Source organism: Tiliqua scincoides, chromosome 4, assembly GCF_035046505.1.
Source record: "Tiliqua scincoides isolate rTilSci1 chromosome 4, rTilSci1.hap2, whole genome shotgun sequence".
Classification (NCBI taxonomy): domain Eukaryota; kingdom Metazoa; phylum Chordata; class Lepidosauria; order Squamata; family Scincidae; genus Tiliqua; species Tiliqua scincoides.
Window position 1 is genome coordinate 97778754 of NC_089824.1, and position 22197 is coordinate 97800950.

The 22197-nt window shown below is 39.8% G+C and overlaps 1 protein-coding gene across 1 annotated transcript in view; it reads right to left on the reverse strand.

Annotated features, from left to right (window-relative positions):
- Positions 1-1840: 1840 nt before the first annotated feature.
- LPCAT1 (lysophosphatidylcholine acyltransferase 1) overlaps positions 1841-22197 on the reverse strand; it is a 42277-nt gene continuing 21920 nt past the window's right edge. The window contains exons 4-14 of the mRNA XM_066626160.1: positions 20350-20462; positions 18119-18179; positions 13471-13529; positions 12775-12809; positions 12058-12112; positions 11826-11908; positions 9726-9851; positions 8222-8375; positions 5837-5935; positions 3945-4083; positions 1841-2412 (exon numbers count right to left, since the gene is read on the reverse strand). Of these exons, the coding sequence (XP_066482257.1) occupies positions 2228-2412; positions 3945-4083; positions 5837-5935; positions 8222-8375; positions 9726-9851; positions 11826-11908; positions 12058-12112; positions 12775-12809; positions 13471-13529; positions 18119-18179; positions 20350-20462 (1109 nt within the window). The 3' untranslated portion in view covers positions 1841-2227. The remainder of the gene's footprint in view (positions 2413-3944; positions 4084-5836; positions 5936-8221; positions 8376-9725; positions 9852-11825; positions 11909-12057; positions 12113-12774; positions 12810-13470; positions 13530-18118; positions 18180-20349; positions 20463-22197) is intronic.

Below are 22197 nucleotides of genomic sequence, written 5' to 3' on the forward strand. Positions count from 1 at the left end.
TCCTATACATGTCTACTCAGATGCAAGTCCCATTATAGTCAATGGGGCTTGCTCACAGGTAAGTGTGAATAGGATTGCAGCATCAGTTTTTTTTTTTTAAATAAAGAAGCTTTCTTCCCTCATGTTACTGTAACATTAGGTCAGGTCACCCGAGGGCTGACTACTTTGTAGCATAGGAAGAGTCCTGCATGGTGTATATGGGATAGAGGAGTGACAGGAAAAGGCAAAAGACACACAGGATGAAGGTGATGCACGGTAGGGCAGTTGGTTGTGAAGTCTGACATATGAAAGTCAAGAGCAGAGTGAAGGATCTTGTGGAAGTGAGGTATGATCAAGAGGAAGAGCAGGCATGTACTGAAGTAATGGTAAGTGTCAGACCAGGTAAGGGGGAAAACATCAGTTCTTACAAGGATTTGAAAGACAGTGGATGAAGTAAAACTGCCTCTTTATATGTAGTTTAAAGACTCTAGAACAAAAATATAGAGCATAAAATATGTACCATAAAACCCTAAGACACTTTTTGGCACTGGGACCCACTTTTTAAAATTGGAATCCACCTAGCTTTACAAGACTTTTTAAAAAAAGTTTCATTTTGCCAGCCACTCAAGCCTTTGTTTTTATCCTTTTCACTATGGCGGGAAAGGTGGGAACCAGTATCTGGAGCATTTGCTGAGCTCCTGGTTCATCAGATCAGGCCCATTCTGATGGTCTTGCAGCCTGGTGGTCTTGTGGGACAGAAATGCCTGTATAAATAAATATCTGTAAAATACTATCTAACCAAGTTTTTTTTGTTTAATGCACAATGAACTATAGAAAAAAGTCACAACACTATAGGTAAACACATATAAAGGACAATTTGAAGAAGTAGGATGACTTGAGAGACAGTGCCCTGGAATGAAAAACTATTACAAAGGCAAGAGATGGTACAAGAACAGTCTGGTATGATGGTCTGGTATGTTCAGAATTTTCTGGACATTTGGGCAGCAAAACTATGACCTTTGCGGATGCCTGAGAGGGAATATTTTCAATTTCTTACGCTTCAAAAAGTTTATTTTCTGTCTGCTCAGTCTATATTATGCAATATTGTGTTTCTGTGCAAAAAGCCATGTCTATTGAAGTCGCTTTTAAAATGCACCTTTTAAAACTATTCTCCTCCAGACAACACAATGGAACCATGACAGGAAAGAGGGAAATAGTTAGGGCTGTGTGTATTCTGTGATCATACCCAAGAGTGTAGAAATTAGGATTTAGTGCAGAATTCAGTGTCCTGAGAATTCTTTTTTTTTTTAAAAGCAAGTTTCTAGCCCTTAAGGCTGTGAAGATGTATCTAAAAGTAGACAGGTAACGAAATATCAAAACTCTTTCTTTGGCAGATAGGGCATAATCTGGATTTCCAGTGACAATTATTCCCAGTCCAACACAATTCTTTGCCCTTCCCCATGTTGAACAAAAACAGAATTATGAAAAACATACAACTGTACCTAATCTGTATGATTTATACCAATCTTGGATTTTTTTTTTTAGTGCAGAATTTGGATTACCCCTGGTGCCGAATTTAATATTTTTAGTTCACAGTGCACACACCCCTGGGAAAAACTCTCCTTCCACATTTTGATACTACCATGGACTGAAAGAAAAGAAAGTTATGTTACAAGGAAAATAATAAAAAAACAATTCTTATGTTAAAAATAGGTTTTTTTTTGCATATTTTTTCCTTGAACTTACTGAAAAGAAAACAAAAGGGCCAAATTGAGCTTGCCTTGGTTAGAAGACCAGTGCCAAAAGTCAGTAGTCAACAGACCTGTCTTCAGGTAAATAAGAAAAGCAAAACTTGTCCCAAAAAACAATTCCCTAAATAGGGATAACACTAATCACCGAAGTGCACTTGACACCATAGGAGCTACAGTATTCTTTATACATGCACACTTTGTAGGACATTTTGTACATGAAACTAAACAATGGTATATAAATATACAAGCATCTTCTTTGTAAGTACACAAATTAAAGTTCATTTACATTCTTTATTTTCCATGATGCTGATGGAAAAACTAAATCTTCCCAACAGGAAGCCTGAAGATGCTCATCAACGTGGTAAAATCTTACACTCATACACATTTTCCTCTCTCTCACCCCTCCTCCCCCTCCAGGTTATATCATTGTGTGAGTTTGAAGAACCCAACACAGGGCATACTCCTCTCACCAGAAGAGGATGGTGAAGTTGTTAATATTAATTCAGTTTCTTCTGTAGGCGATTTCTTCTGTCTCCAATCATTTCTGGGCTGAAGTCTGTACAGAAACCATTAGGAGCAGGAGGAGCTGGTGTCTCCAGACAACTTTCAGTATCAATTTGATCAGGATATAGATACTCTTCAGCGAAGTTTGGGTACATTTCAGCAAACTTGTGGAAATCATCTAGGAACATACAAGGATGAGTTACATTTTAATCACACAGAGTAACCAAATAAAACTTCCTCTTTTTTAGGTATGATTTTGAAATGATAATAAATTCTCTACCTTATTTTTCAGACTTTCTGCTTTCAGGAAACACTTACCATAATGACTTGCCTGCTAAGGAACTCCTGAGCATTGCAGAAGATTTCGGGAATATGTTGTAGTATGTACATTCAATTAATGTGGGGCACTGGTCAAACCTTTTAAACCTTGCTTTGAAAGTGGTTTTGCTTCCCTCTGGACACATACATTTTTATTTTGATCCACTGGTTTCTTCTTGTCAAGTTTTTAAAACAATTAAAAAATCTGCACAATCTGTACACACCACAAGTAGCAACCTATCTTTCAAACTGCCTTTTCTAGAAAAAAATCTCTCTCAAATGGGTGATTGCACAAGTGAGTTAGGGGCTCAAACCCATGCACGGTAAGACCTGGAAATATCTGATATGGCTTGGATTCAGATGCATCACTATATGAAATCTTGTGGGAAAATCTAATGTTAAATACTGTACAAAATCCAATCAGTTTAGGCAGAGAAATAAAAATGATAAAATAAACTCTTCCTATATACTCACTTGCTAGAATAGCATAGAGGCTAAGAATAGTGAGTCAGAATCCATGGCTCAGATCTCATCTTAGTCATTAACTCACTTGGTGAAACTCTCAATTTCAGCTTACCATTTACAATCCAAGGATAGGACTGGTCTACTCTGCAAGCCTGCTGTAAGGATTACTCAAATAATCGTTTGACCTTTCAAAATGACCAGTATAAATTTGTATCACCATTTTAGGTTACATTGAGAAGTAAATATATCTAAAGAGTTTGTGCATGGGATTTGGAATTTGTATCTCTCTTGAGTTCCTGCATTGTTCTTCTTTCCTTCACAGGTAAGTGCTTACATTAGACCACACACTATAGTTAAGAATGCAAATTCTAGTTACTAGTGATAATGATATGGGCTACGACTCATTTATTTTCTACATTTTTATACCACCCTTCCTCCAAGGAGCTCAGGGTAGTGTACATAGTTCCTCCTCTCCTGTTGTCCTCACAGCAATCCTGTGAGGTGTGAGGCTGGGGGGGGGGAGGGAGGGAGGGAGAGAGAGAGTGAGAGAGAGAGAGAGAGAGAGAGAGAGAGAGAGCGATTGGCCCAAGGTCACCCCGGAAGCTCCATGGCAGAGCATGGATTTGAACCTGGAAATTCTAATAAGACCAGCTCCCAAACCACTACACCATCCTGGCTCTCTACCCAATTCCAGTTATATGCCACATACAGTTGTTCCTGAAAGCCTATTACTGCAATACTATTCACAGCTTTGATAGCATCTAAAGTAATGAAGCACAGACTGAACAAGGCTGAGAACCTGTGGGCGCTGCATAATATTCAAGGGCAGCTGCTCACATTGTGCTCATCAGCATGAGAAATGCCTGATCCCCATGCCTAATGTTCCCCTTTGTCTATGAATTTTCAAAACCATTTCATGGGACTTACCATATGTGATTTTCCCCCTCTCACTGTTATCTATAGCTTTAAAAAGGTTTGATACATTAAGGCCTGAAACACCCATGGCAGTCTTCAGAATGCAAGTTAAGTCTTCTTCTCTAAGAGCTCCAGCTTCTGACTGATACATCTGAGTGGGGGAAAATGTAAACACATGATTGTTCTTTCAGCAAACCAACACTAATGTTAAAGTTAAATATAGACCTAAAGTCAGGTTCAATTTTCAAGACATGCAGTCCAACACCACACAGCTTCTCCTGCCCCCAGTCCTTTCCCTCCCTCCCTCTGCTGCAAAACAGAACTTTCACTTTCTTGACAGCAACCATGCTGGCATGCAGTTACCTCTTTTCCCTTTAGAATTAGTGAATGAAATTCATGAGAATGAATCATTTATTTACAGAACGTTTGTTACAAGTAGTGATCAAGAATTACAATAATGATACCAAATACCAGTTAAAGTATCACTGTTTCAATATTTGATAGTAGAGACTGACCAATCAGATTAACAGTCTGATGAATAAAAGATGTGTGACTTGCTGCTTTAATTCTAGTAAGGGAGGGAGGGAGTGTCTTCTGGCATGACATAATCTACAACTTTAGCATCACAACAGAGAGCTCTTAGGCCAAATAACCAGAATAAAGAGCATTTGGGTGTATGGTTAGCCATTTTCCCCCAATGATGCATATATGCAACAGGGGCCAAACGTGCACACCTGTGGGCCAGGCAAAAATAGGTTAACTAAGTATGCCTTTGAGTCTGTTGATTTACTGCCTGTGTTTTGTATTAGCTATGTTTTGATATGTGAATTGGGGTGTCCAAGTCAATTGCCTAAAAGATAAGGAACAAGTGTCTTCTCTCTCAGTTCCATCTTAACCCGTGGTTCCCAAACAGGGGGTCACAACCTCCCCAGAGCAGCAGAAAACACAGTGTTCCCCCTTAAAGGGAGTGGCAAGTTGGCAGTGAAAGCACTCTAGGGTTTGTAGCACAGTGACTACGGAAAAAAGGGGTTTCAAGACTTACCCATCTGTGGTGGCAGCAGGAGACACTGGAAAACCAGGGTTCTCCTTGCCACCAGGTAAATCCCGAAACCCCTTTTTTCCTTAGTTGAGATGGCAGCAGTGCAAACCTGGAAATGCTGCTGCCGCTGTCACTGCCAACTTGCCACCTCCCACTACTGGCCCCCGCATGCACTCAGTAGTTCCCTTACCTTTTGGTAAAGGTTGGAAACCACTGATCTAACCACTGAAGTTGCAGGAAAAAAGAAGGATGCATGGGAAATGTGAGTGCAGAAATAACCACTTGAACACTACTACCTGCATGGGGCATAGAGTAGACATGCAGTAGAAGCTTTTCTCATCTGGGTTGAACAGATTGTTGGCTAGACAAATGTTGAATCTTTCTATTAGACACAATAAAAACAAGCTTCCGAGCTCTGGAGCTCTGTTAAAACTCTGTTTTTTTAAAGTTGGCAGGACTGGAACTTGGGAGAGGCTCCTCCCACTGAACTGACCATGCACCATCATTTGCATAGCCCTGCCTCTGAAGCAAGTGGAAGTACTAAGCATGCCTAGGTTGCCTCAACTGAAAAAGGCGCTGTCGCCTGCACAGGCAGTAAGTTGCGTGACATCATGCTCCAACTGATTTACATAAACAGGGTACATCAGACCGCTGTATTTCACAGGCAAAAAAACCAGACATGAACAGACCTTTAGAAAAGTAGGCTTCACTGTAGAAGCTATAATTCAGTAGTGACTTCAAATTATTTACTACACAGTGACAAAGGTTGTACTGTTGGGTGCAATATCAATTTGCCAATTTCACAAAATCAAATTATATTTCTAAACCGCTTTAAGAAAAGTGTTTTAATAGAGTTGTTACTTGCCTTAAAAGCTAACTGTACTGTCTGTAATGTTTTGGATGGCCTACAGACTACTGACAAAGCAGTTACATATTCTCGTAAGTCAATAAGACCATCTTCTTTCTGTAAAGACAATCAAAGTTATGTTACCAGTGTCAAAGAAAATAGTCATTAAAAAAAAAGGAAAGCTTTGAGGCTTACACATAACAAAAACCTCAGGTGATGCTTTCTACAAACGGGTTCTCAAAGACTATGGTTAAAATTACGTTGGATTGTATTCCACCTCTGCCTTCCATGAATGAAAAGCACTTCTGTTCATGCAAATGATGAGGTGCAATCTTCATAGATCTCCCCTGAATTCCAGAGCCTTCTGTGTCCCACAGAACTTTACTCTGGAGGTTCCTGCCCTATAACACTTTTTCAGTGGTGCAGAGGGCTACTGAGTCAAGGGAGGGGGTTTGCTTCTGCATATCCCCTTGGAATACAACCCCTGCTGATATTCAGTTAAATTGGGGATAAACAATATTTTTTTGGACTTTTGAACACTCCACATAATTACAGTTGTTTGACAGAGCAGGAATTTAGAAAATGGTATTTGAAAGATGCAATATGACTTATTGATTGCCTCATCAATATAGGCAATGGATGGAATGGTGGAATGCCTCATCAAAGATAGGATCTCAAAACACATAGACGAACAGGCCTTGCTGAGGGAGAATCAGCATGGCTTCTGCAAAGGTAAGTCTTGCCTCATGAACCTTATAGAATTCTTTGAAAAGGTCAACAGGCATGTGGATGTGGGAGAACCCGTGGACATTATATATCTGGACTTTCAGAAGGCATTCGACACGGTCCCTCACCAAAGGCTACTGAAAAAACTCCACAGTCAGGGAATTAGAGGACAGGTCCTCTCATGGATTGAGAACTGGTTGAAGGCCAGGAAACAGAGAGTGGGTGTCAATGGGCAATTTTCACAATTGAGAGAGGTGAAAAGCGGTGTGCCCCAAGGATCTGTCCTGGGACCGGTGCTTTTCAACCTCTTCATAAATGACCTGGAGACAGGTTGAGCAGTGAGGTTGTAAAGTTTGCGGACGACACCAAACTTTTCCGAGTGGTGAAGACCAGAAGTGACTGTGAGGAGCTCCAGAAGGATCTCTCCAGACTGGCAGAATGGGCAACAAAATGGCAGATGCGCTTCAATGTCAGTAAGTGTAAAGTCATGCACATTGGGGCAAAAAATCAAAACTTTAGATATAGGCTGATGGGTTTTGAGCTGTCTGTGACAGATCAGGAGAGAGATCTTGGGGTGGTGGTGGACAGGTCGATGAAAGTGTCGACCCAATGTGCGGCGGCAGTGAAGAAGGCCAATTCTATGCTTGGGATCATTAGGAAGGGTATTGAGAACAAAACAGCTAATATTATAATGCTGTTGTACAAATCTATGGTAAGGCCACACCTGGAGTATTGTGTCCAGTTCTGGTTGCCATATCTCAAAAAAGACATAGTGGAAATGGAAAAGGTGCAAAAGAGAGCGACTAAGATGATTACGGGGCTGGGGCACCTTCCTTATGAGGAAAGGCTACGGTGTTTGGGGCTCTTCAGCCTAGAAAAGAGACGTCTGAACGGGGACATGATTGAGACATACAAAATTATGCAGGGGATGGACAGAGTGGATAGGGAGATGCTCTTTACACTCTCACATAACACCAGAACCAGGGGACATCCACTAAAATTGAGTGTTGGGAGAGTTAGAACAGACAAAATAAAATATTTCATTACTCAGCGTGTGGTTGGTCTGTGGAACTCCTTGCCACAGGATGTGGTGATGGCGTCTAGCCTGGATGCCTTTAAAAGGGGATTGGACAAGTTTCTGGAAGAAAAATCCATTACGGGGTACAAGCCATGATGTGTATGCGCAACCTCCTGATTTTAGAAATGGGTTATGTCAGAATGCCAGATGCAAGGGAGGGCACCAGGATGAGGTCTCTTCTTATCTGGTGTGCTCCCTGGGGCATTTGGTGGGCCACTGTGAGATACAGGAAGCTGGACTAGATGGGCCTATGCCCTGATCCAGTGGGGCTGTTCTTATGTTCTTATTAAAAATGTTAATGGAACTACAATAGCAACTATTTTCTGCTGCAGAAGAGTTCTGATGCTACCTTTCATTGTAGTAAAGATGGTGATCAGATAAAATGCATCACTGAAACCTACAGAACACTAAAGGCACAAATATCAGAGCTTTGGAAAGAAATAGTCACACTTCTAGACATCGTTGCTTATAATACAGAACAGGCAATTTTTTCATTAGAGTTACATTAACCACACTCACAGTTGCAGAAGCAGCCTAGGGTTTAAATCAAGTAATAAACACAGTTTCAACCTTGCTAACTAGTTGCATTTCTTACTTACCTCATCAAAAAGTGCAAACATGTTTCCCAACGTGTTTGAAACTGGAACTTCCAAGTATTCAGCAAACTCCTTGAGACTGACCCTTTTCCCTTTCATTTTCTTAGCATTTTCTGAATATACATCAAGCTCTTTTTCAAGTTTTTCTGGCTTTAACCTAAGAACAAAAAAGAGGGATGTTACCAGCATGCACATTTCTGTTTGAAAGTAAGCCCCTTTTGAGGAGGACCTCTCCACTAACTATTCTTTGCACTGGTTAAAAACTGAGTTTCATGAGTAACTTCAATTTCAAATTAAACAGTTCATTTGCACAGCTCACCTCTCACAGATGTAGAGAATAGCAAGGTAAGAACCATTTCTCCCATTTGCTGATTTGCCTCCTATGGTAGAACATTCTAACAGTGAGAGGCCAAAGAGATCCTGGCACTCTCTTTGGCCTCTCAGTGTTAGAATATTCCACCACAGGAGGCAAATCAGAAATGGTGCTTCTCTGACTGCAACTCTCCTCCCACTCAAAAAAGGAGCTGATGACAGAGCACTAACCTGCTAAAAGTTTGGATGCTGTACAGAGAGATACAGAGAGCAGCCACTGCAAAATCAGGATAAAAAAAGTCAGAAGCTGCCTCAAACAAAAAGATCTTCTGTATGCATCTGAAAGCCAATGCAGATAAAACTGATATTTTTTAGGAAGTCATTTTATAGGTGGAGTGCCATCAGGAAGAAGGCCCTCTCTCTAATCAAGGCACACCCGATTTCTGTCAGTGGTGGGTAAGAGAGATCTTAAAACATGAAGATGTTAATATGAACAGAGGTGGTCCTTAAGGTAACTAAAACCTAGGCCAGTGCTTCCTGAACTTACTGGTTCTGTGATGACCTGAATGCTCCAGCAGCAGTACAAAACTCCTGGAAGCAACTGCCGATGACATCACCACCAGTTACTTCCAGGTTCAGAGACAATGCATGCCGCTTCAAACAGTAAGGAGGTCAGGGTGGGCAGGTGGTCTTATGTCAGCATGAAGTTTTCGTCAAGCCTCCTGCCACTGTTTGTAGTGGTGTGGCACGGTCTCCCTGCCAGGTTGTGGGCATCCTGAGATGCTGCTGTTCGTTGTGATGCCCTGGAAGCTTCACCTCACAGATTGGGGACCACTGCTCTAGGACATTTAGGACTTTAAAATCAACACAATGTATTAAACTTGGCAGTACACCGGCAGTCAATGGAGCCGCAACAAATGATATGCTACATATGGTTTCTTGTGGATAGTAACCTGGCTGTTGCATTCTGAACCAAGGGAAAATGCTAAACCATTTTCAGAGGCAGTAGAGTGCATCACAGTAATCCAATCTGGATGCAATGAATCTGTGGATTGAAAAGCAATCCAAAACACTAAGTGGTAGCTTTTGTTTCCTTGCCCCAGACTGTTTTACTTCTTGAACTGTGATTTTATAAAGTTACAATGCTTTTAAATTATTCAGTTGTCAATTTTTACACTTTTAATAATCTACTCACCCAAGACTTCTCACAAGTTTTGCAAATTCTAAGAGAGAAGTGTTTGAAGGGAGGCGGAGTTGTCCTTCAGCCAAAGCTAGCTGGCAGTCTTCAAAGGTATAGTCTGTTACTGAAACTCCCAAGGCCCTTATAAAGAAATAAAGAAAGCAGTCATTTACACCACTACAACACATGTTACATATACCTAACATATTTAATATATTTATTCAATTTAACATATTTAAAATATTTAATATAAATAAATCGTTAAAATATTTAATATACATACATGAATAACTTTACACACACACATAGCATATAAAAGGGACAATTGCTTTTAAGGGACAAAATCTAAAGCAAGTTTCCACCAAGGCTATTCCAAAGTTAAGGTTATGGTACAGCAGGGCATTTCAAAAGTAGCTTCCATGCACTGAAAAACTGGGTGTGGGGGAAAAGGAGCCAAGAGTAGCAAGAGAAATGCATCCACCCATCTAGGGGCATACCGAAAATCACCATGCCTCTTTTCAGAACATATAAATGTATTTAAAATGTGGTGTCCAAAATTGAACACAGTATTCCAAGTGACGTCTGACTAGAGTAGAATAGAGTAGAACATTGATTTTCATGATTGGGAATTCTCTATATATAATGGTGATTGCCATTACATAGCTCTTTTTTTTTTTTTTTTAAAGCTGAATCACATTGCTGGTTAAGTGTTCCAGGGTGATAGCAATCCTGAGCTTTTAGCAAACTGCAAATTTGGTAAGCATCTCTCTATGTTTTCATCCAGGTCATTTATAATAATGGTCCAAGAAGGACCTGTAGCACCTCACTTGACACTTCTCTCCAGACTGAAGAAGAGCCATTTATTAGCACTTGTTGGGAACAGTTCTTCAACCCACCGAACAGTAGTACCATCCAGCCCACTTTTTACCATTTCATCCACAAGGTTATCAAGGGAGACGGTTAACTTTTTTTCAGAAAACTAAATAGGTCTACACCAGCAATCCCCATGACCTATTAGATGAGACACTCTATCAAAAAGGTGAGATTAATCTAGTACAGTATTCCTCAACGTTTTTCTTCTGCCGTACCACTTCACATGGTTCACCTAGTCAAAGTACCACCAGAAGTAAGTGGCAGAAGTTACTTCTGGGTTGGGAAGCCAGATGCAATGCAACAAACACCAGTAAGAGGCCCAGGGAGGACGGGAGGGCTTTTTTGAGAACTGAAAAGCATGCTTGGAGCCTCCTTCTGCTTTGTTGTGTCATGTTCCTGGTTTCGCTGCCAGGCGGCAGGTGGCCAGGGGTCCTGCAAGTACCATCGGACACCACCTCAAGTACCACTGGTGGTATCCATACCACTGGTTGAGAAACACTGCTCTAGCATGACTCTTTTGTGATAAACTCATGTTGGCTCCTAGAATCACCCCATTGTTTCTAAGCACTTACAGCTTAATAATATATTCCAAGATTTATTCAAGAATTGACATGAAAGATGACTAGACTGTAGGTTCCTGAATTCTCTCTTTTTAAAGGTAGGGACAACACTTGTTTGTCTCCAGTACTCTGGAACCTCAGCTTTTCTCCAAGAATTCTCAAAAATTTCAGTGGCTCCAATTTCAGAGAGTGGATCACATCTGTGTGCTCTTTCAATGTTCTGGAGTGTAAATCATCTGGTTCTGGAAACCTATATTCATTCAAAGTAACTACCAGTAGATGTTTCCTTATCTCTTTATCTATTTTGAGCTGTGATTCTCCAACTTTTCAGAGCCAGAATGTCACAGCCACTATAAATGTCTTAACTGAAGCCATTTATTGCTAGCCATTTATCACTGAAGGCGTTGCAACTGTAGCAGAGCGGCAAGATGAGATCAGCTTCTTCAGATCATGAAGGAGGAATGGGTTTGTGAGGTGGTGATGAGCTGAACTGACAAAATTACCAAACACTGTGCCCCTCAACATTTCAAAGGCATTTTTTTTACATATTGACATTACAGTAGGGTAAGAGAAAGAACTTTCTACAATACGTCATACTTGTATAATATACGAAGGCACTTAAAAATGGGTAGGAAAAAAAGCAGACACTACCACTGAGTCACAGAAGTGACAGCTAACTTACTTTGCCATTATACGTCTCACATTATTTGCATACAAAGATGGGTTTTTCCTTTCTTCTTCAGAAGGTACGTATACAGGTAGAAACTGCAAGGAGAAAAATTTTGACAGCTTTTTAACATAACTTTTTCATCATGTGGGACATATACCCATGTTGCTTTTATGGTAAAAAAGGACCAAATCACATGTTGTTATAATCATGTATAACCCTGCATGTTTTTAACAAAAATACTAACCTCAATTTCCACAAAATTATGAAACTGACATAAGGTAAGCCACAGAATTTCCAACCTTTAAAAAAAACAAAAAAAAATATTTTAACCTATAAGAATAGAGTGTGTTATGAATCCTGCAACCAACATTTTATTAAGAATGCAAACCAAAGAACTTTTATACATTATTACTTCTGCAAAGTCTGTCGGATAACACTTATTCCAAAATTTAATATTAAAAATGGTGTGCCACAAAAAACATTATATATGCTGCAAATATGTATATGGATACTTTAATCACATTTGAAATTGTACGGAAGGAGACAAAGAAAACAAAATGCTCAAATACCTCCCAATGCTATTGCTATTTCAACCACTTGGGAATTACCACTCAAAAAGAACAGATAAGGTAACAAAAATTGAAAAGTCAATTATTGTCAGGCCAACCTATTCCCTCCGCTGAAGTGGGGTTGTGTAAAGCTATTCTACAAGAATAGGCAACAAATAAGAACTTATTCAGTCCTGGCTAATTATTTTTCCAGTTCTCCAGGAAAATAATCTGAGAATTGTGAAAAAGGCATAATTTCACAAATTGGTCTTTACAAATGCTATTATCACCACTTAACCCCACATGGTCCAAAATTAATCTTGCTTTTGAGCAGTTTTGCTGTTTATCATTACGCTAAACTGTATAACAAAATAATAAGAGCAATGAAATAGAGTAATTGGTTGCCAACTTACGCTCCTGGACCTTGCCATGTCCATGTAATTGTATCCTACAAAAAAAAAAAAGTAAGTGGTAACCATTTCCACTGTATAACAGTCAACATGTTAAAACTTCACAAAAATAGCATCACTTTAATAAGTCTGACACTAAGTACGAACAAAAATTGAGCTATGAAAGTGCTTTGTCTATTACTGCACTCTGCTGTGCATAGAGATGTAAGAGAAAAAAAGTAGGTGAATTTTTTTTCAGATTAGCATATAAGCTAGGAATTCCTTTAGCTACACTGAGAAGGAAATTCTCAGTGCCCTCTAGTGACACAGATGCAGCATTTCAAATATAGGAATAAGAGTACAACTTCACATGCACAGTAGTGAATGTTGCTACTTTAGAAAGATACTACTAAATAAAGATTGCATTTTCTAAGGAGACACACATTCCTGGTTGCTATGGGAAATCGCTCAGCTGACTCAAAGTGTGTAAAGAAGGAAAACAAAAACTCCCAGTTCAACGTTCTGTCCCATAAACAGTTTCTGCTTGCTTTGTGCTGGAGCGCTGATCTTTCTTATGAGATAACTGTCATGTTCCAAGCTTTAGTCATTAGATTAAAAAACAGGTAGTGTGAATTTTTCTGTTCTGCTTTTCAAAAGACTGACTGATTCTCAGTTTATTAGTTAATAGCTATGTCCCACGTACTTAGGGTGGAAACTTACCAGTTTGTTTGGATAACGTAAAATCACTGGCTGGACAGGTACTCCAGGGATAAATGCTCCTACATAATACACAATACATTAATACATTACAATACATAACACTTTCTAATTATAAACTATTATTATTTTATGTGAGCAATTGAGGTGTTGCTTGTGTTGTATATGTAGCAGTTTATTTTTTAACTGATGCGCTCTGAAGTTAATTTGCAAGTGGCCAACACCTATTTTTCTTGCCTCAAAAGAGTTTTCTTTTTAAATAGAAACAATTTGCCTTGTAACCTCTGTTGTATATTAGAAGTCTAGACATAAAAGCCAATAATTGGTGAAAGTGATCTACACTGTTATTGCTAATGCAGCTGAAACAGACAGCATGTGACGAAACACAGTGGTAACATCAACACAAATCTCTCACTTAGAACTAGAAGACCATCACCACTGAACCAACTAACATTTCTCCTATCTTTATCCACAGAGTTTCAGCTACAGTTGAAAAATTCAAAATCTTTCTGAAACACATCCTACATCTATGCCACTATTTTTACCTTTGTTCATAGTTTTCTGTTCAGAAACAGTATTTTCTAGCTCTTCTAGGCTGGAATGTTAACCTCTCCAACCATGTCAAACTATTTTGTCAAGGCTCCAATAAAAAAAAGTCCATCAGGATTTTTGTTCTAATGCTGAACAGCAACCTTGTCTCCCAACCCCTGTTCAGCAGATACTACTGACAATGGCATCCATTGTTTACTCACGGATGAGTGAAACCTGTTGAACCAGAAAGCTAAGTCTAGGGCCCTTTCACTATAGAGTCCACAAACTCTTTTGCTCTCCATACTCTGGCATTGGGGAAAGTTACACAAAACTAAGTTACCCAGGGAAGGTCCATGAAATGCAGACTTACTGTTGAATGTAGGCAGCTTGTCATAAAAAACTAGATTAGACATGCAAGCAATTTAAGGTAATTTTTTCTAGAAGCCTATGTCCTAGCAGCACTAGAAATTCTATTCCACAAAAGGTCAAATTCACCAATTACTGATTATTAAAATGCTAACAAAACTCTCATTACTGAGGTTCAGAATGAATGTACAATTTTTAAAACAAGTTTTATTTATCCAAGTTGTTACTCTTGGATGCTTTTGCTCACTATTCTCACTGACATCTCCTATTATGAAGAATTCTGATTTTCCCTTATTTTGGACCCTTCTAACCCTCCAGAGGCTTCTGAAATCTCCGCATCCTAAAAAGGTTGTCAAGCCATCCTGCTGCAGTAGTGATTGTCCTGAGATGCTTCCTTAAAATTCTTTGTAAGGTCCACCCTCCACCAATACTTGCTCTATAGTGCTTCCTTTTCACCTGGAGACTGGAGGATCAAGGTCAGGTTGAACTGACCAGGTGATCTGTCTTGTGCCAGGAGGGTCTCTGATCCTGGCAAGAGTAGACACTCATCCTCTACTCCCTTTGTTCCTTAAACTAGTGCAGGAAGAGGGTTTACTTTTTGCTTCCTCTTCCTCTCCTTGGGGACAGACTCCCAATACTTCTACTCTCCCCTCCAGAGACTTCCACAGATCCCTCAGCAATACATTTTCTTCTCATCACATGTAAAGACTTGCCTTTAAATTTCTTTAATTGCCATTGCATGAGCTCTGAGCTCCTCCCTAGCACATGCATCAAGTGGTCTGATGCCCTACCAACAGGAAAGCTGGCTTGAGACACCATGCAAGAAGCAAGGGTTCCTCACTCAGCCTTTTTGTTTCCACCGCTAGCAAAATACTGGACCCCCTCTGAAATCAGTGCCATGACAGAATGCCCATATAGCCAAGTAGACTAGTTTTTTTGTGGATTTGCTGTCATCCTTTCTGGCTCCCACCCTTCCAAAAGTCTTTGCCAGCCAACTTGCTAGGATAGGTATGTGACAGTTGACTGGACAGGTAGTAGTACCATCAGATGGACCTTTGATCTCATCAACCCTAGGTTTAATATTGCACACAAGTATGCTCAAAAATGTTGCTCTGGTTCATCACAGAAAGCAGCAGCTGCTTTGGGAAAGACATATCTGTACAATACATGAGCACAGGACTTGAAACAATGCAACTAGGGTATGGACTCAGACACATTAGGAATTTGTTTCATTTTTGCCTTGTCTTTTAGCCTCTATGCCAGCCTTTGCCACCTATCTTTGATTTTTTTTCTCCCTATATTCAGTGATCAGTGACTTCTAAAGCTAAAGAAGCTAAAGTTCACAGGGAAGCAGGTTAGCCACACTTCTAAGACCATCACACTCCACTTCTGTTTGCCTTTTAAGGCAACTCTCCTGGATTTTAGACCTCTTTGTTAACCTGGGAGGGAGCTTTCCTAATCTCTTTCTGTCTGGTCTTCCTAGCTTGGATGGTGGCAATGAAGAAATTGCTATTTTCCTCGTAGATCTCGGTGCTATTTTCCACAGTTTCTCCGTAGAACAGAGGGCAGAGAGTAGGGTGACAGTTGCTACCTACCATCCACTGCACTTGTTTTGCTCTTTCGTTTTCACATTTCTAAATATAAAAGCCTGTTCTGCTACAACAAGATAATTGTATTCCCAAGAAACCTTGTGTTATCAAAAATCATGTTATAAAAACAATTCTCTCAATGAGAAAAACGGAATGGAGTTTCAAACTCGCATTTCCTATCACCACCAGCACAGCACTGCTTACACATTCTTACCACCTTTATCACCCACTGTTAAGAAGGCAGAAAAAGCACAAAATAAACATGAATTGCAGTTTACAACAGCCAAAGGTGAACAAAGAATGTGACACCACCTGAGCAGCCAATTCTACACAACAGCTGTGTGTTCCTATGAAGCATGCACAAGAGCTTTGCTCCCACTCACAATCACACTATAGTATAGCCAATAGTGTATTGCATTAGACAAATTGTGTTCTCCGTGTTATTGACTGCACTATATTCAAATTGCATTATTTTAAAAAAATGTGCTATAGAAGAAATACCTGTATATGACTCCACACAAGGTCTAAATATTTTGGCTGATCTTAGTACCCAAGCCAAGGGGCTGGAACTGATTTTGGCAGTATCCTCTGGGGTAGGCAAGCAGAATCACAAAAATAAAACCCATCCTCCAGCTAGGGGGAATAATGCACCTCTTCCAATCTTGGCTCCAAGACTGGGAGATATCCTAGGGTCCTCATGCTCCAAAGGCCATTTGAACATCTACCATGCCAACTATGACAAGTGAAATTGTAGAAGACTGCATGGGATAGCATCAGCATGAAATTATTTGGCTTGAAAATGGAATTGCATTCATCCAATTAGGATATATCAGGGCAAGGGCAATACAGTACACAGTTGTCATCCTGGGGATACAGATTACAGATGCTTCCTTATTTACAAACATTAAACTTATCAATGTTTACCTCAAGAACACTTTCAGCCCCAGCTTCTGGTCTGCAACCCTGCTGCTGAGTTCAGAAACTGCTTAGGAGCATTCCCAGCAGCCTGTAGCGCAACTGACAGCATTCTCAGTGAAACTGACAGCACCCCAGTGATTCCCACAAGTTGGGATTGAAACTGACAGCACTGACAGCTTCCCAAGTGAAATGGACAAGGGAAAGGGGCAAGCCCCAGCAGCCCCTCCTCTCTGGGTGCTATGGACATGCCTTATGGCACTTTTTTGACACCCAGCGCTGGAGTTCAGCATCGGTGCTCAGGGAGCTTAGGATAGGGCCCTAAGTAAGACTTCTAGAATATTCAATTCCATAAGAAATGTTCAGTCTTTTGAGTTAATGGCATTAATCTTCAGAAGTGATTACATCACTATAGCAACATTTTAAGTTTGAATGTTTTAGGCCAGATTATATGCTCATATGGCCACTTATGCTGGTAACAGATAAACACACATATTATTTACAGTATGACCCATCTTGAAACAGATCATTTCCATCCAGTTCTTGTACTGACTTGCAAACATGACAATGATGAAATACTGAATGTACTAATTATTTTCTCCTGAACCAAACAGGTATAACTGTGTGTTTCTTAGATGGTAAATCTTTCTGAGCACTTTTTGTTTTGTTTTTACAATGTGTCACCACTGTTCTCCTGGCCTAAATAGCAGTGTGCATGGCATTTTAGATGTCCTTTGCACATAAGACACACCCTTGATACATTTTTCACAGACTAAACAAATTAAAAAAGAAAGCAAATCTCAAAAAGAGAACATTTGCTTTTTGAAAATGTGTTTGACAATCCACACAACTAAAAATTACACTCTCAATTCTACAATATTTTGAATTAAGATTATTTAAGAGCAAGGTAATAATACAAAAGCTACTTTAAGTGTTACAGAAAAGAGTTTTTACTGTGGGGCTGGGCCATATTTTTATGTAACACTTAAGAGTTTTGAGCTTCTGAAAATACTCAGTAAAATGTGCCAGAGAGCCCTGGTTAACTGGGCATCTCCGCCTAACATTTGCAGACATACAAATATGCATGTGTAACGAAACAGACATACGTAAACCATGGCGAAATAAAACAAAGAGGCATTTGCTTTCCTCGTATTAAGTGACCCTGAATAATAGCAAATGATGAATTGCACATTTCAACACGTGATTGTACAAACATTGCAGAGAAAAGGAAGGAGGTACATCATACCTACCAGGCTTAAAGGTAATTAGACAGGATCGATTAGTGCAGGTTCCTTCTGGGAATATCATTATCTTAAAAAGAAAGATAAACCTTCTATTAAAATAAATATTATAAAATTATTTAAGATTACTTACTTAAAATAATGTATTTCAAAATTAAATACTTTAAAATCTTTTTTAAAGGATATTTAAAAATAAAATTTAAGACACACATTTCAAAAGTTAGAATAACAAGAGCAGTAACAGCAGGTATTTATATATCACCTTTCTGGCCACTGGATTGCTCCTTTGGCTTTATTCAAGGCAGTTTACATGGGCGGGCTTTGTCTAAAACCCTGAAGGAGTGTTTACAATGAACAGAGAAGTTCTGTCTTTCAAGAACTGACTACATTTCAGGTGGATCTTCTCATAGTCTGGTCACATTCTGGCTGCCATCTCCTCCCACTGACAAAGAGCTTCAGAGCTGGCTTCTTTTGGCTCTCACCCAAAAGAACCTTGCTCAGCTTGTCAAGGTCTTGCCACTCCTGGGGCTTTCAGTGATCTTGAACAAGTGACCTTCAGATGATATCTTCTGGCATAACAGAAGCTCTACCCTCTAGACCAGACCTCCTGCCCAGATCAGACCTCCTGGGCAGGAGGTTTGGTCTAGACTAGAGGGTAGAGCTGCTGTTGAATTTGTAAAGTCTTCACATTTGCTTTCCCATAAAATGCCGCTAAACAAAATATTTATGACAGTCCTCTGATTTCAAGGATACTGCTGACGCACTCCACAAGTGGAAAATGATCTGTGAAAGAATGAGTAGAAAACTATCCAGGCAGCTTTGAAGTGAAGAGTTCTCATGTCTGGAATTGCAAACTCTGAGGATTAAAAGCCTTCCTAGCAGGCAAAGCAGCAAGCATTACAGAAAGCTTCTCTCCCATGCGTCATATTGAACAGGATAACTATTTTGTCCCCTATGAACTGAATACACTCATGAAGCAACCACTGCTCTGCCTACTTCCCCACTCACTGCCTTCTTATCCTTACCGCCATTTTATCATTACATGTAATTTCTAAGCCTTCTTTCTAGTCTAGTTGGCATCCTTCAGTCTCAGAAGACTATGGTATCGCACTCTGAATAGTGGTTCCGGAACAGTGTCCTCTCCAGTGCGCAAAGCCTGGGTAAGGTAGATATGGAGGATAGACTGTTACGCATGCAGCAAATCCCCCCTCTCCACGTTGCTGAAATGGTCCAATGGAAAGGCAGTGGCCAATACGGTTGGTTCCAGCGATGCAGGAGTTGCCAGAACATGACTGTGTTCAGCCATGAACTGCTTTAGGGACTCTGGCTCCGGATTTTGCCTCGAGGTTGACTCCTGAAGCCTTTTCCGTAACTGGATGTAGCCACAAGGCAGTGGAGGTTTGGGATCAGAGTTTTCATTCTCTCAGATGAGCTGCCTTCTCAGGCTAACCGAGTCCCATCTACCTGGTGGCTGTTTAGTCGACAAGTACAGCCAAACCGAGGGCCTATTCTTATCCCAAGCCCCCAGGGGAGAAGTTTTCTTTATTAAATGTTAATTTATATAAACATAATTTTTTTAACCTAACCTGCAAAAAACACTGAACTACATGTCCTCCTTCCTTGTGGATCCCCAAAAAACTGTCGTTAGGACTGCTGGACTAAGAGCCCAGTCCTATGGTTTTCTCCACCATAGCATGTAGCTGCACCAAAATAGGCTGTGTTGCATGCAACTGTGGGTGGGGAGGCAGATGGGGAGGCTTGGGAGGGGAAACAAATATTTTCCCTTACCCCTCCATAAACCTCCTGATAGCCAATGGGTTTCCTAGACCTGCACCAGTTTTTTATCTGGAGCAAGATCAAGGAGACAAAGGGGTGTGTTGCTGCTCTGCATGCTTTTGGAGCACTGTTTACAATGGCTGTAAAACGTTTACTACTGCCAGAATGCTACTTCTGGCAGTAATAGAGCCTACTGGGCCTATTTGTGTTATACAGCTAGACAATATTTTTTATGTTGGGGACACCAGTATTAAGGGAATAAGGGAGAACTGACAGGTACTAATGGAATATTATTATGAAAAATTCAGAACTCAGATGGAATTTTGAGCTATACTAGATGTGATATACAAAACATAGAGGCAAAAAAATATATATATTTCTGAACAGCTTCTCTTAGAATAAATAACAGATTATATTTTTTTACAGTCATAAATATCTTTAAATCATAAACATTTTACCAGTACCTGTGGCCATTTGCCATTAGATTGAGCTCGTCGTTTTATCTCCTCAACAGTTTTCCTGCGGGAATCCTGATCTGATCGAGATACAAATACGGGTCGAATGTATTTGATTAAAGCTGGAACGAAACACAGAAATGTTCATATTCCTAAGGACATGCATTTTTGTTATGTTAATCTAAACAATGGGTACTGAATCTTTTTTACTAACAGGAAAATCAGCAATGGCTTGTTTATAAACATATTTCAAAACGAAACAAAATGAAGTCTTTAGTATTAGCTACTTTCTTATAAACTGAAAAATGTCTCCAACAAAGAGAGTAAAAGAGCCCAGCTATTATTGATAAAGGTATCCATCTTTATATTGAAACTAAACATGAAAGCAACAGTTTAAGTAGTTATTTGTTCTTTCCCCCCTTCCCTTTTCATTTTCTATAATTGTTTCAGAGCCCAATACTGAACAGTGCGTGCTGGCGCACTGTTGCAAAGGTGCTGTAAGGGATGCTAGCCCAGTGCTGGGCTAGGGCTGGCCTCCGTCGTTCAGTGGTCGCATGGACTGCCGAGCCGTGGCACGGTAAGTTTTTCAAAAGGAAAAGATGAATCCATTTAGGCCACTACCCAGCAATATTAAAAATAATCAGCAATTCCATTCAAGCTAGAAGCGTCTTCAAAAAGTAGCCACTGTTAGTCAAACTCTACTAGAAAGTACCTGTCTGAAACCAGACATTTCCTGAACACCTATGAATGCTGTCTATTTAGTCAACCCCATAGGATTTGCTGCGTATTGTAACATGACAGGTACAAACCCACTTGGGAGTAAGAACCTTTTTCCCCACAACCATACTAATCTGTCAAGGTTATTTTAACTATACTATGCTGATATTATTTAGTTTGAAAACCTTGGATAGTACCTTGACATAAAGGAGGAACAACTTAGCTGGGAAATGTCCTTGTGTTATGAGCTGGGATTGGGGAAGAAGAGAACATGCTGGAAGAGTGGCAGGGGTTGCAGAAATTCTTTGTCAGATTAAGAAGTTACATTGTACATCCCTGACCTACTTGAAGTTAAATATGAGATGGGAGGGGTATTAAAGATTTCAAGTGTTATGAATAATTATGGGAAAGATATCCTACAGTAAAAAGAATGAAATTCATTTTCTTTGAACAGCCTAGTTCAGGACACCCAGCAACAGTTCTATCACTACCCCAAATAATAACCCAACTGACATTAGATATGTATGGAAATATTAGTTCTTTGTTGGACCCCTCTTTCTAAATACCTTTAACACACATAACAAGCGATCAAGACACCATTCCAACCCAAAGCATGGTCTTTCAGAATGAAATTCTGTAGCAACTACAGAGTAAAGACATAGAGGATTGTTTCACATGATCAACCATTGTTTATTTAGGGTTGGGAATGCAACCTTAAGTCTAATGAATAGGTACTCCTTTGCCTTATCTCTTCTACTGGTGTAGACAGAAATCTGATTTTTTTTTTAAATCATTACTGTGTGGCTTGTGTGAAGCTAGAAATTACAATTTAACTCTAGTTAATAACTAGGATGTGAAACAAAAGTTTGAAATTGCATACAAACCAGGATATTAAAACCACAATTCCTTGCTTCCAACAAGCTGTACTCTGCTTTAAGAAATCAAGAAGTACATGTGTCAACATGTAGTTTCAGTTCCAGCCAACCATAGTGAGCTGGTGTGAACCAATTCAGAATGAAAATCAAATAATTTTTTCAAAAAAAGGAGTTTCACCAATTAAAAAAAAGCAGGTTAAACACACAAAATCTACCCATTCACACACATGCATTCACCCTGAAAAACAAAAAATTAGGGCAATAG